At 49.6% G+C, this 14,560-nt stretch overlaps 1 protein-coding gene across 2 annotated transcripts; it reads left to right on the plus strand.

Annotated features, from left to right (window-relative positions):
- Positions 1-519: 519 nt before the first annotated feature.
- Positions 520-13,885, plus strand: LOC122893016 (cytochrome P450 1A2-like). Of its 2 annotated transcripts, XM_044229778.1 has the most exons (8): positions 520-535; positions 8,318-8,341; positions 9,366-10,165; positions 10,710-10,830; positions 11,303-11,392; positions 11,652-11,775; positions 12,665-12,751; positions 13,474-13,771. In XM_044229778.1, the coding sequence occupies exons 1-8, from the start codon at positions 520-522 to the stop codon at positions 13,769-13,771; spliced, it is 1,560 nt and encodes a 519-aa protein (XP_044085713.1). The 2 variants fall into 2 exon arrangements, with proteins under 2 accessions (XP_044085713.1, XP_044085714.1); XM_044229779.1 differs by lacking the exons at positions 520-535; positions 8,318-8,341 and adding an exon at positions 8,430-8,480 and having other exon boundaries at positions 9,335-10,165; positions 13,474-13,885.
- The last annotated feature ends 675 nt before the right edge of the window (positions 13,886-14,560 follow it).

Consider the following 14,560-nt stretch of genomic DNA (forward strand, 5'->3'; position numbering starts at 1 on the left):
ATCGAGTCCCACATCAGGCTCCCAGCTCCATGGGGAGTCGGCTTCGCTCTCTGACCTTCTCCTCGCTCATGCTCTCTCTCACTGTCTCTCTCTCTCAAATAAATAAATAAAATCTTTAAAAAAAAAAAATTATTTTGTTGGGGTGTCTGGGCGGCTCAGTGGGTTAAGCCTCTGCCTTCAACTCAGGTCATGATCCCAGGGTCCTGGGATCGAGCCCCACATCAGGATCTCTGCTCGGCAGGGAGTCTGCTTCCCCCTCACTCTCTCTCTCTGTGTGCTGCTCTGCCTACTTGTGATCTCTCTCTCTGTGTCAAATAAATAAATAAAATATTTTTAAAAATTATTTTGTTTATTTATTTGAGAGAGAGAAAGAGAGGGAGAGCCCAGAAGGAGAAGCAGACCTCCTACTGAGCTGAGAGCCTGATGCGGGCCAGATCCCCAGGACCCTGAGACCATGCCCTGAGCCAAAAGTGGACGCTGAACTGACTGAGGCACCCAGGTGCCCCAGGATGTGCTCAGATGTTCAGTTCTGCAAGTTCAGGTCGGTGGCAGTGTGGATGGAGCAGGGACTGGAGGGGTGGGCTGGAGAGGGAGCCAAGTACTGCACTGGTCAACAGGGCAGCCAGGAGCCACGTGTGACTACTTCAATTTAAAATTAATTCTGGGGGCTCCTGGGCGGCTCTGGGTTAGGCCTCTGCCTTCGGCTCAGGTCATAATCCCAGGGTCATGGGATCAAGTCCCACACCAGGCTTCCTGCTTGTGCTCTCTCTCTCTCTCTTTCTCTGTCAAATAAATAAATAAAATATTTCAGAAAATTTAACTGGAATTCAAATTTAGGCTCTCAATTGCACTAACCACATTTCACGTGTTCAATAGCGGCAGGTGGCTTGTGACTACACTATCAGATGGCACAGACAGAAAACATTCCTAGCCCCCCAGAAAGCTCTATCAGATAACACTGGCCTGCAGGTGGTGAGATCAAGTAGGAGGTTCCTGCCAAAGTCCAGGTGGGAAGCATTTCTGACAGCCTTCCATAGACCGTGCCACAGCAATGAAGAGGAGTGAGACCCAAGAGGTATTTAAACCATAGAATCCTGAGAAGGCTGCTGGTGGTGAATGATAGAAAGAGACTTCCAGGGGTGCCTGGGTGGCTCAGTGGGTTGAGCCGCTGCCTTCGGCTCAGGTCATGATCTCGTCCTGGGATCAAGTCCCATGTCGGGCTCTCTGCTCAGGGGGGAGCCTGCTTCCCTCTCTCTCTCTCTGCCTGCCTCTCCATCTACTTGAGATCTCTCTCTGTCAAATAAATAAATAAAGTCTTTTAAAAAAAAGAAAGAAAGAAAGAAAGAGACTTCCAGGATTCCCAGGTTTCTGGCTGGGGTGACGATCAGAGGGAAAGTGTGTGTGCAGGGAAGTGACATGCTTCATTTGGGCACGACGAGGATGCTGTGAGAGGGGAGTCTCGGGGTGGACACATGCAACAGGTGATAAGATGGATGTCCAGGACTGATGCTCCAGGTCCATATCTCGTAGATTCAAGATCCCCTAGATTTAATGATTTAATCACCTGTGTCCACCAAGGTCCTCCTTCTCTGCCAGGTCTGGGCACAGAGACAAATGCTCTGCTGTCGAGGAGCCCACAGTCCTGGCTGAAGTTTGGGTTAGACAATGGACCAACCCAAAACTGAAGCTCCCTGTGGCAGAGCCATGGCAGAAGAGAGACTGGAGTGATGAGAGGCACAAAGGACTCACCCCACAAGGAACAGAAAAGGGGCTATCGATTACCGAGGGCTGAACAGCAGCCGACAAGGGGTATGCACTGAATAAATTCTTGGAGTGACCCAGGAGTGCCCTTTACTCTTCCGCTCACCTTAACCTTGGCCACACCCTGCTTGTTTCCCCTGGGATCCTCTCCTCAGGATAGGATTGCTACAAAGCTAGAACAGAGACAGCCCACCGTAAGCACGCAGCACAGAGCTTAGGGCACAGCAAGTGCTCAATCAGTTTTAACCGTAAGGACTATTGCAAGTTTCATAAAACTGACGTAGGAAATGTCCAAAGCAGAGTCTTCACAAAGCTCTTGTGCCGGTGAGCATTCTTACTTGGGCACGCTAACTTATTCAACAAATCTTGTTCTGAATTCATGCTGTGTGCCAGTTCCAGTGCTAGGAACTGGAGATAAGAAGAGAAGCAGAGGCTATCTTGAGGCTATCTTGACCTTTAAGCTCACAGTCCAAAGGGGGAGGCAGCATGAGAGTGCTGTCAAGGAGGGAAGTGTGGAGTCTGTGGATATTCAGAGGAGCCATGTGGTGGCAGTTGAGCAGGGTATAGAATGACAGGCCAGAGAATGCTCGGTGGGGGACTGAGTTTCAAGCAAAGGGATCAACATATGGAGAAGACGATGGGGGGTGGTGCGGGGGGTCACAGGGGCAAACAGAGCCAGAGAGGGGAGCAAGAGCTACTGCTGAAGCCTTTGGGTGCTAAGCAAAGGAGTTTGGTTTTTATCCTGAAATCTATGGGAAGCATTGAGGGATTTTAAAAAGGAAAGTAGTCAATACAAATTCCAGAATGGATAAAATGAAAAATATTAAAAATATTCCATGGTAAGGCGCCTGGGTGGCTCAGTTGTTAAGCTCAGGTCATGATCCCGGCATCTTGGGATCGAGCCCCGCATTGGGCTCCCTGCTCAGTGGGAAGCCTGCTTCTCCCTCTCCAGCTCCCCTGTCCTGTGTTCACTCTCTTGCTGTCTCTCTCCATCATGAATAAATAAAATCTTAAATATATATATGTATATATACATACATACAAATATTTATATTCCATGGTAGTGAGCATGGGAGGCGTAGACCCTCATATGTGAGTGTATCTATGGTTCAAGAACGCTGAAAAATCTTATGGTAGAATCTACTAGCACTGGATATGTGTCTAGCCTCTGATCTAGAATGCCTACTCATGGGTCTATACATAGCAGAAATACATACAAATAGATGTGGAAGGGGTGCCTGGGTGGCTCAGTTGGTTAAGCATCTGACTTCAGCTCAGGTCATGACCTTGGGGTCCTGGGATAGAGCCTTGCATCTGCTCAGCAGGGAGCCTGTTTCTCCCTCTCCCTCTGCCCCTCCGCTGTATGCTCAATCTGTCTCAGTCTCTCTTTCCTTCTCTCAAATAAATAAATAAAATCTTCTTTAAAAATCTATTAATTAAAAAAATATTCCATGACCAGGACACCTGAGTGGCTCAGTGGTTGAGCATCTACCTTTGGCTCCGGTCATGATCCCAGGGTCCTGGGAGGGAATGCAGTGAGGTCCTTGCTTCATGGGGAGTCTGCTTCTCCCTCTACCTGCCACTCCCCTGCTTGGGCTCTCTCTCTCTCTCTAACAAAAAAGTGAGTAAAATCTTAAAAAAAAAAAAAAAATTCCTTGACCAAAAAAAGAGTACACACAGCATGATTTCATTTATATAAAGACCAGAAACAGGGCGCCTGGGTGGCTCAGTGGTTAAGCCGCTGCCTTCGGCTCAGGTCATGATCTCAGGGTCCTGGGATCGAGGCCCACATCGGGCTCTCTGCTCAGCAGGGAGCCTGCTTCCTCCTCTCTCTCTGCCTGCCTCTCTGCCTGCTTGTGATCTCGCTCTGTCAAATAAATAAATAAAAAAAACTTTAAAGACCAGAAACAGACACAACTCATCTACACTATTAGAAATTGAGGTTGTGGTTACACTTGGGGAGGGTTTAGGGTGTAGGTAATGTTCTGTGTTTTGATCTGAGGGCTAGGTATGTGGCTTTGTTAAATCTGTAAAAATTCATCGAGCTGTGCATGATAGCTGCACTTTTCTGAATAGATCTTATAACTTAATTAAAAGTTTTAAGATTTTTATTTTTATTTTTTTTAAATCTATTAGTTTTATTTCTTTATTTATGTTTAAAGATTTTATTTGTTCATTTGAGAGAGAGAGCACAAGCAGGGGAGTGGCAGGCAGAGGGAGAGGGAGAGGGAGAAGCAGACTCCCTGCTGAGCAGGGAGCCCAACATGGTAGATCCCAGGACCCTGGGATCATGACCTGAGCTGAAGGCAGATGTTCAACCATCTGAGTCATCCAGGTGCCCCAAAAGTTTAAATATTTTTATTAAAAATAAAGATAGTCTGTCATGCACAAGTTCAAATATTTTATATAGATACTCCATCCTCAAGGAGGGGAAGCAGTCCCCCCTCCTTGGGGGTCCCCACTCCATAGGTGTGGACTGCTCACAGCAACTTGCTTCCAAAGAGCACAGTAAGGAAAGGGGAGGAAGGAGTGACTCCCCATGCAGAAACTTGACAAATACTACTTCAGCCAGCTGACCAAGGCCAACATCACCCATCCTGAGTCAGGCTGACAATATACAGCCTTGACATGATGTGACTAAGATGGCACTTTATTTCTTGGTCTTCCTACCAATAACCCAATAACCTTTATCATGAAAGAAACAGACAAATTCTGTACTGGGCATTCTACAGAACACTTGACAGGTACTCTTGAAAACTGTCAAGGTCATCAAAAACAAAGATAGTCTGAGACATGTCACAGCCAAGGGGAGCTTAAAGAGACATGACCACTCATTATATTGTGGTGTGTTTCTTGATGGGATCCTGAAGAAGACATCAGGCAAAAGCCAAGGAGATCTGAATAAAGTAGGACTTCAGTTCATTGAAGAATGAGAGCAAGAGAGAGAGAGAGAGAGTAAGAGACAGAGGTAGAGACGAGGGTGAGGAAGGGGGGAGGCAGGGCGGGAAGGAGGTTGGGGGAGAGAGACACAGACAGAAAGAGAGAAATCGTTTTCTGTAAACAAAGCTTAGCCTAGCCTCCGACCTCAATCATTTTATTGTGAGAGCTGAACCCAGTAGCATCTCTACTGGAAACAGGAAATAGTTGTCCTTTCTCTCAGCCAAGGTCTTCAAACATGCTCTGCAGATCTATCAGACTTCCCAACCTTGCCCCTTGACCTCAGCCCAGTTTGACCCCACAGCTTTCTCATTTTCCGGAATTAGAGAGCCCAGGCCAATCGAAATCAAAATTGGCTGCTCGTATCCAATTTAGGGTGCATTCCCAGCCTCCTGCGGACCCAACCAGACTCCATAGGAAGGGGAGGAATTGGCTCTGTTTCTGTACTCCTTCCTTTCACTGCCCCTGCCACCTTGCTGGCCTCTCCATAAGGGAGAGTGAACGGGGAGGGTGCTGAAGGAAAAGCCAATCTCTTTTTATTTGGCTGACCTTGTGTATCTTCTCTCTGGGTTAAGGATGACTTTACGTAGCAGATGTTCCACTGACAGCTTTTCATCAAGTGTCTTAGAGTCCCAGCTGTCCTCCACATCACAGAGTCCCCTGATGGACCCTGGCTGACATCTTGCCCGCCCCCTCCCCCCAGCTCACTCCGGAAGGCATCTCCTCTCCTCTGCAGCGAGGTCCTAGGTCCTATCCCTACCTGGTCTACCTGGCTCTCAGGAGACTCATATCTTGTCAGCCCCTCCCCACAGTCCAGGGGTGCTTTTCAAACCGGGGCATAGAGCACTGGTCCAGAGTAGTCTTCTGAAGGTCTGGGTCTCAGCTCTAACACAGGGATCTGGAACCTAGAACAAACTACACAACTTCTCTGAGTTTCTATTGCCCCGTTGTAATATCAAAAAAGTAGTAATTTCCATTCTACAGGATTACTGAGAAGGTTTTTTGATCATACCTGTAAAGCTCTGAAAACAATGGGCCCATGACTATCAAGCTCTATAAAGTAGGTGATGGGTATGCAAATTTATGCAAATGAACAGTTCCCCTCCCCCTTCTCCAACCCACCTGGACTCCTGACTGGGAGGGGGAGACCATTCTCCCCTTTTGCAGGTATCCTCCTCTCAGAGCTATAGGGTCTCCTGGCCTCTCCTCACTTGGCTCCTTGAGATGGACAGTTCCTCCTGCCTTCATCAGGGGAGGAGAGAGAATCACCATGGAACTCCTTACCAAGCAACAGTCCTCTTGCTACCTTAAAGCTCCTTTACTTTCACTGAACGCTGGCTGGTGTACCTTCCCCTAGGACCTTGACAGCTGACATTTGCCGTATCTACTCTCTCTCCTCTCTCTATACATACGCACATGGATATACACTTTTAAACAGAATCATTTATTTTTAATTCAAATTCAATTAATTAACATACAGTGTACTATTAGTTTCAGAGGTGGAGTTCAGTGATTCATCAGTCTTATATAACACCAAGTGCTCATTACATGATGTGCCCTCCTTAATGCCCGTCACCCAGTTACCCCCACCCCTTCACCCCCCTCCCCTCCAGCAACCCCCAGTTTGTCTCCTATGATTAAGAGTCTCTTGGGGCGCCTGGGTGGCTCAGTGGGTTAAGCCTCTGCCTTCAGCTCAGGTCATGATCCCAGGATCCTGGGATCGAGCCCCGCATCGAGCCCTGCATCGAGCCCTGCATCGGGCTTTCTGCTCAGCGGGGAGCCTGCTTCCCTCTCTCTCTCTGCCTGCTTCTCTGCCTACTTGTGATGTCTGTCTGTCAAATAAATAAATAAAATCTTTAATTTAAAAAAAAAGAGTCTCTTATGGTTGGTCTTCCTCTCTGATTTCATCTTTAAACAGAATAGCTTAAAGGTAAGTTGCAGAGGGATGCCTGGGTGGCTCAGCGGTTAAGTCTCTGCCTTCCGCTTGGGTCATGATCCCAGGGTCCTGGGATTGAGCCCCGCAGTGGGCTCTCTGCTCAGTGGGGAGCCTGCTTCTCCCTCTGTCTGCCACTCCCCATGTCATGTGCCCTCTCTTTCTCTCTCTCTGACAGATAAATAAAGAAAAAAAGAAAAAAAAGTAAATTACAAAAATCATGACACTTTACCCCTACATGTTACAACATTGATCTCCTAAGATTTCCTACAACATCCTCCCACATAACAGCAATGCTATGTTCACACCTAAGAAAATTCACATGAGGACAGCCTGGGTAGCTCAGCCTGTTAGGTGTCTGCCTTTTGGCTCAGGTCATGATCCCAAGGTCCTGGGATGGAACTCTCCCCCCTCAGTCGTTGCTCCTCCCTCTCCCTCTACCCCTCTCCCCAGTTGCGCACATGCTCTCTCTTTCTCTCTCTCTCACATAAATAAATTAAATCTTTTTTTTAAAGGAAATTAATTAATTAATTAATTCCATAATATTTTCTAATCCCCTGCCCATGTTCAAGTGCCAAAATGTCTTTTGCAGCTTTAAAACATTTTTTTCTTGAAGTCTAGGGTCTAGCAAAATTGTCTTTTGCAGCTTTAAAACATTTTTTCTTAAAGTCTAGGGTCTAGCAAAATTTTACATATAGCATTTGGTTGTTCTGTCTCTAGGCTCTTCATTGTAGAAAGGGACTTTTTTTATTTGTTTATTTGTTTACTTTTTATTTATTTATTAAGATTTTCTTATTTATTTATTTATTTATTTATTTGAGAGAGAGAGAGAGAACACGAAAGGGGGGAGGGTCAGAGGGAGAAGCAGGCTCCCCATGGAGCAGGGAGCTCTGTCATGGGACTCGATCCTGGGACTCCGAGATCACAACTTAAGCTGAAGGCAGACGCCCAACCAACTGAGCCACCAGGCTCCAAGGACTTTTTATTTTTTAATGACAGTGACTGTTTTGAAGAATCTAAGTCAGTTGTCATGAGGAACAGACCACAGCATGGATATTCTTCATTTGATTTTTTTTAAGATTTTAGTTATTTGAGAGAAAGGGAGTAAGAGAGAGCATGAGAGGGGAGAGGGTCAGAGGGAGAAGCAAACTCCCAGGACTCAATCCCAAGACTCTGGGATCATGACCTGAGCCATAGGCAGTGGGTTAACCAACTGAGCCACCCAGGCGCCCTCTTCATTTGATTTTAAGTTTCTTTTCCTATCTTACCAAGAGGAAGGAGGGCTGAGGGGGTCACCCTAGAATGCAGGGTACTTTTCATCTCTTGTTTTCAGATTAAGGACTTGGGCTGAAATTCAGAGGTGTCCGAAGCATGCCCGTTCCCTACCTGGTTTTGCAGGTGGCCAGAGGGTTCCTACAGAGCACCGTTCCTGAGAGGAGGGGACCGGCCTGTTCCGAGGGCTCAGGGACAGGGTCTCTCCTCATGGGGACAGTGGAAAAGGAGCCTGGAACAACCCAGGAGACTTTTGCTCCTGGCACCCTGCCTGCCCTAGAGAGAAATGTCTATTGATCTTGGACCCTGAAAAGAGCTGGGCATTCCTCTCTAGGGACATAGCAATTCTCACTGAAGGGCTGCCCTGGGCCCTGGGTAGTAGGCGGAGCTGAGGGATCATGGCCCAAGGCCAAGGGCTGACCCTTCCAGTTTCATTTGGTGACTTTCATATCAGGTGACCAGGGTGGCCAGGCCAATCTGACAGAGGGTGGTATTTATAAAAGGTCCCCTCCCCCGAAGCCTGAAGCTCTGTACCAGCCTCCACAACCCTGCTCATCTCAAGCACCTGCCTCTACAGGTACCTTTCTTGGGCTCATTTTCCAGTCCCCGGGACCTCCCCCCTCCCCAGTATATCCTGGGGCCCAGTGGGGATGGAGGAATGAAGGGACCCTGGGTTAGGTGTAGGAGGTCTGAGTTCTAGTCCTTCCTGCCCAGCTCCAGACCTGTTTCTCCATTTTTCAGTTGGCAGCTTGGACAGGGCATCTCTAAGAACCCTTAGTGTGACTCAAATGGAGAGATGGGGAAGGGTCTCCACCCGGCACGAAGGCAGCCATGCCTCTGGCTGCAGCCCAACCTCAGCCTCTAAGACTGTGAGGAGCTAGGGAGGAGAGGCTCTTCTTGGATGTCATAACGAAGGCCTTGGGAGAGGGGCCATCACCAGTCATTTGTATCAGCCCTGGGTGGGACCTTCGCCTCCTTGGTGTTGCTGGGTGGGCGTAGCAACCTGTTCCCTGAGTAGGAGGAGGTATTGGCAGGAAGCCAGCCTTGGCAGGGACCCTTTGGCATAATACCCAGGATAAGCCTGAGCTGGGGGCTGGCAAGGGTGCGTCTCTGTTTTGAAGTGTCATTTGCCTCCCCTCCAGCCTCAGAATTGGAGACAGCAGTGATGGGCAGAGGGGAGGGTCAGGACTCAAAGTGCAGACACTCAGGTTGGGCATTTCGAGATTCTTTTCCAAGCCTCAGATTCTGCAATGCTCTCAGGGTGAGCTTCTATGACACAGGACCCATGGTGGGTGTCACCTAGCCTTTCTGGTGTCCATCTGGGAGCCAAGCACCAAACATATGTCAGTGCTTATTGCTTGAGCAAGTGAATGAAGGAAGGAATGAAAGGCTCCATCTTGACATTCAGCCTGGCTCCTCCGTCTTCTCCAGCAGTGAGCACAGATGGCCTGGTCCCCGATAGCTACAGAGCTGCTCCTGGTCTCCGCCGTCTTCTGCCTGGTACTCTGGGTGGCCAGGGCCTGGCAGCCTCGGGTTCCCAAAGGCCTGAAGAGTCCCCCAGGGCCATGGGGATGGCCCTTGCTGGGGAACGTGCTGACCTTGGGGAAGACCCCACACCTGGCGCTGACGAGGCTGAGCCAGCAATACGGGGATGTGCTGCAAATCCACATTGGCTCCACACCCGTGCTGGTGCTCAGCGGCCTGGACACCATCCGGCAGGCCCTAGTGCAACAGGGGGATGATTTCAAGGGCCGGCCTGACCTCTACAGCTTCACTCTGGTTACTGATGGCCAAAGCATGACCTTCAACCCAGACTCTGGACCAGTGTGGGCTGCGCGCAGGCGCCTGGCCCAGAACGCCCTGAAGAGCTTCTCCATCGCGTCAGACCCGGCTTCCTTGTGCACCTGCTACCTGGAAGAGCACGTGAGCAAGGAGGCAGAGGCCCTCCTCGGCAGGCTGCAGCAGCGGATGGCAGAGGCGGGGCGCTTTGACCCCTACAACGAGGTGCTCTTCTCCGTGGCCAGTGTCATTGGTGCCATGTGCTTTGGGAAGCGCTTCCCTCAGAGCAGTGAGGAGATGCTCAGCCTTATAAGCAGCACCAATGACTTTGTGGAGACGGCCTCCTCTGGGAACCCTGTGGACTTCTTCCCCATTCTCCGGTATCTGCCGAACCCTTCCCTGCAGAAATTCAAGGCCTTCAACCAGAAGTTCTTTCGGTTCCTGCAGAATATTGTCCAGGAGCACTACCAGGACTTTGACGAGGTGAGCCCAGGGTGTTGGTGGTGAGGGGGCACCCTGCAGGGCCTGGGGGTGGCCCCTCTCACCCAGCCTCCAGGTACGCACACAGCTGAGGAGCTACCAAGGCCCAGGAAGGCTCTGGAATGCATTGGATCAGCTGCTTGACCTGGGACCAATGCCTCTCCCTCTGGGGCCTCCATTTCCTCATCCAACTGCCTCCCTCTCAGGATTGTTCAAAGCCCCAAAGATATTTGCCTGTGAATGAGGCCCTGGCAGAGACCTGCAATGTGGGGGGCTATTATCAGGAGAAGGCTCTTGTTCTGCAGGAATCTGAACCCAAACAGAAGCTAATCCGCAGCTCAGGTGGCACTGGCTTCCCAGTACTCCCCTACAAAGCCCTCCTTTGAAATTTGACCCCGGGGTTATTGGGAGGAAGGGCACCCAGGGCTGCTACCAGCTACCCCTGGAACCCCAGCTAACTGCCTGGAGGCCCCGTAGGAGAGCCATGGGGGGAAGGGCAAGGTCCAACCTGGAAGTGCCAGGATGCCCCAAGCTTGTGTCCCCACAGAGCAACATTCAGGACATCACAGGCGCCCTCCTGAAGCACAATGAGAAGGGCTCCAGAACTAGTGCTGGTCACATCCCCCATGAGAAGATCGTCAACATTATCAACGACATTTTTGGGGCCGGTAGGAACCAGACCCATACCTTTTCTATCCACCAGTACCCACTGTCCACACACAGACTTGCCAGGCCCCTGAGTCCATCCGATCATTGGCTAACCACACAGCAGGTGGTGTGGGATACAGACCCCTGGCCCATATTCCGGGTCCGAGTCCAGGTGGGCCCAAAAACTCCCAGTGGAAATTCAGCTAAACCCCTCTCTGCCTCTGGGCCTCAGTTTCCCCACCTCAACAATAAAGGGTTCTTATCCTGTAAGTCTAGATCCCTGTAATGCCAGCAGCTAATCTTGAAACTAGTGATTCAAATTAGTGTTGAGGAGACCGGGTCTCTACCCTCAAGAAACTCATGGGGGTTGGAGAATGTAGGGGGAAGGGGGCAGAGAAACCCACAGCTGGTGTGTAAGTTCTGGATGCTTAGTAAATGCTGGTTTCTTGTTCTTGTCTTCTTCCCTTCCTCACCTTGTGCCATGCTGGCCAGGATTTGACACCATCACAACGGCCATCTCCTGGAGCATCATGTATCTTGTGACAAACCCTGAGATACAGAGAAAGATCCAGGAAGAGTTGGGTATGTGGTTGAGATGCATGAGCTAAGAGAAGTCTTGGGATCCCCAGGTCATTTTTCCCATGTACATGTAGTTGTTTTGTGCCTACTATGAGTCACGCCTGGACATACAGTGGTGCCCACCCTTGCCTTGAACGTGCTAGAGGCAGGGTCGTTAGCGGGCCTCACATATAAAACAGGCATAGTACCACGTAATAGGGGACTTTGACGCCATGGAGGCAGTCAGGACATCCCTAAGCCTTGTCTGGTCTGTGTTCCACAGACAGAGTGATTGGCAGGGCCCGGCAACCCCGGCTCTCCGACAGACTCCAGCTGCCCTACCTGGAGGCCTTCATCCTGGAGCTCTTCCGACACACCTCCTTCGTCCCCTTTACCATCCCCCACAGGTAAGGCCAGCTTATCCTGCCCTACCACCATTATAGTCCTCGCCATGTTTCTTCCTCCCATCTTCTTAGCCCTGGCCCTGGCTCAGACCTTGGCCTCCGTTCTGGCCGTGTCACCAGACCCTCAGCCTCTAGGCTGTCCCTAAGCAGTCCAACCATGATCAAACCACCCAGCTGTCAGGAGAGAGTCACACTCCTGACCTCAGTTCTCCTTCACCTCTGCACACATTCCCTCCCTGCAAGTACTCTCAACCCAGCCATACTGGCCTCAGTGGACCTGGCTGGCAAGACACAGTCAACCTCCAATTTTACTTATGCTGGACCTTCTGCCTGGAATGCCTCCTAACCTCTTCTGCTACCAGAATCCCATCCTCACCCAAGGTCAATCCTGACACAAACTTGCCCTTCACTGGCAGGCTTTCTTGACTCATCCAGCTGGCACAGCTTCACTCTCTGATAGACTGTAGGACTTCCAGTCATTTGTCCTTGATCGTGTCCTGGGATTTTAACAATGTCAAGAGAGTTAGTGAACATTTACTTCTACCCAAACATTGGTCTAGTTATTCCCAGACTAAAAGGCCCGACTCCTCAGCCCGGGTGGGAACTCCCCAGGGCTAGCCCAGGCTGCCTGTTTCTTGGCTCCAAAGTATGGCCAAGAGCACAGCTGGACACAAACGAAAATTTGTAGACACTTGCTGAAGTTGAAGAACAGGAGCTGAGGGAAGGGGAGGACAGTTTCACCCTCCTCTGCTCCTGATACTTCCTCCCAGTGTGGAGACTGTGGTGGACAAGTTATTGGCGTTGGGGAGAGCGGTTAGTAGAAGAAGTAGGTTCCAGAGACATGCCCCAGTGTTCCTGCCCTGATCCTGACAGAGACCTCTTCCCTCCTCAGCACAACAAGGGACACGATACTGAAAGGCTTCTACATCCCTAAAGAACGCTGTGTCTTTGTAAACCAGTGGCAGGTCAATCATGACCCGTGAGTATACCTCCCCCACTGAAAACTCCATGAGATTCAGCAGACAGGAAGGCTCTTTGTCCCCCTAGGAACTGGGTATAAATAAAGGAATGGGGCCTCAATTGCCATACAGACTCTGTTGTAAGTACTTAAACATAGGTCCGTGTTTTTCAAACATTGTACACAGGAAATGACCAGAAGGTTGGTTAGATTAGGGGACCTCATTCCCCAAGATTCCACTTTGGTAAGCAAACTGGAATCCCTCAGGCAATTGTGATGTCAATGGCCCAGGGACCTCTCTTTGGAAAATCCCACTCTGCCTGTAGGTAGGGGGACCATATAATTTACCATCCAAACTGAGGCACTTCTGAGTGTGAAAAGGGATGCTGTCAACAATGACTCGAAAACAATAAAGCATAAACCAGGTTGTACTGCTGATTCCCCTTTATATTGAGTAGGCTGGACATGTTTTCCTTCTTTTAATTTCTTTTAGTTGAAGTGTTATTTCTTTAAAATAACAAATAGATATGATAAAGCACCATTTGCAAGACCAATCGTTTTAGAGAGAGCGTTGTAAAAGAAATAAGCATGAAAGTACAGTTTGGTTCCTCTCCATTCTCTTCTCAGTACTCTCAATCTAGTCTAACACTTGTGCCACCCACAGAAGTCTCCCCCCAGGCTTTTCTTCCCAGGGTGTCCCCCCACCCCAGCCAGAAATTCCATCTCCTCTGTTCCTCTTGCAGAAAGGTGTGGGGAGATCCATCCAAGTTCCGACCAGAGAGATTCCTTACCGCTGATGGCACTGCAATCAATAAGACCTTGAGTGAGAAGGTGATACTCTTCGGCATGGGCAAGCGCCGGTGCATAGGAGAGGTCATGGCCAAGTCGGAGATCTTCCTCTTCCTAGCTATCTTGCTGCAGCGGCTGGAGTTCAGTGTGCCAGCCGGTGTGAAAGTAGACCTAACCCCTATCTATGGGCTGACCATGAAGCACCCCCACTGTGAGCATGTCCAGGCACGGCCACGCTTCTCCACCAAGTGAAGAAGGCACCAGCATGCCAAGGCAGGGGGAGGGGTAAGGATCATCTATGGGGCCTCAACCCTTATTTTTTTTCCTTTTTCTTAAATAAAAGCTTTATGGAGGTATAATACACAACCATACAATTCACCTTCCAATGGCTTTTAGTATATGCACAGATCTTTGGGCATTCCTGGACCCCGTTTCAACATCAGGGGGAGATACACACACACACACACACACACACACACACACACCACCAAGCAATTCTCAGACCCCAACAGGGTGTCCAAGAATTCAACTCAATTCTGACACTACCTACCCAGATATAGTATGACACGTCACAGGTTAAGAACTCAGTCCTACAAGATTGCCCGTCACCCCTGACATCAGTTGCCAGTCACAAGCCCCAGGCTGTTACCTGTGCTTCTGATCAACCAATTTCAGATTGGAGGTTCCAACAACCTCCTCCTTAGGTTCTTTAATTTGTTAGAGTGGCTCACGAAACTCAAGGAAACACTCAGGTTTACCAGTTTATTAAAGGATATGACAAAAGATATGAATCAATTGCCAAATGAGGAGATACACAGGGCGAGGTCTGGGAAAAGAGGACCTCCGTGCCCTCTCCAAGCACCCCACTCTCCCCCTTTTCTGTATGTTCACCCACCTGAAGCTCTTGATCCCAGTCCTTTTGGGATTTGATGGCGGCGTCATTGCATACTCAGGACTGACTAAGGCTTTGGCCATTGGCTGACTGATCCTCCAGCCCTTTTCGCCTCCCTGAAGGTTAGGGAATAGGACTGACCCAACACT

Source organism: Neovison vison, chromosome 13 (genome assembly GCF_020171115.1).
Source record: "Neovison vison isolate M4711 chromosome 13, ASM_NN_V1, whole genome shotgun sequence".
In the NCBI taxonomy this organism is placed as follows: domain Eukaryota; kingdom Metazoa; phylum Chordata; class Mammalia; order Carnivora; family Mustelidae; genus Neogale; species Neogale vison.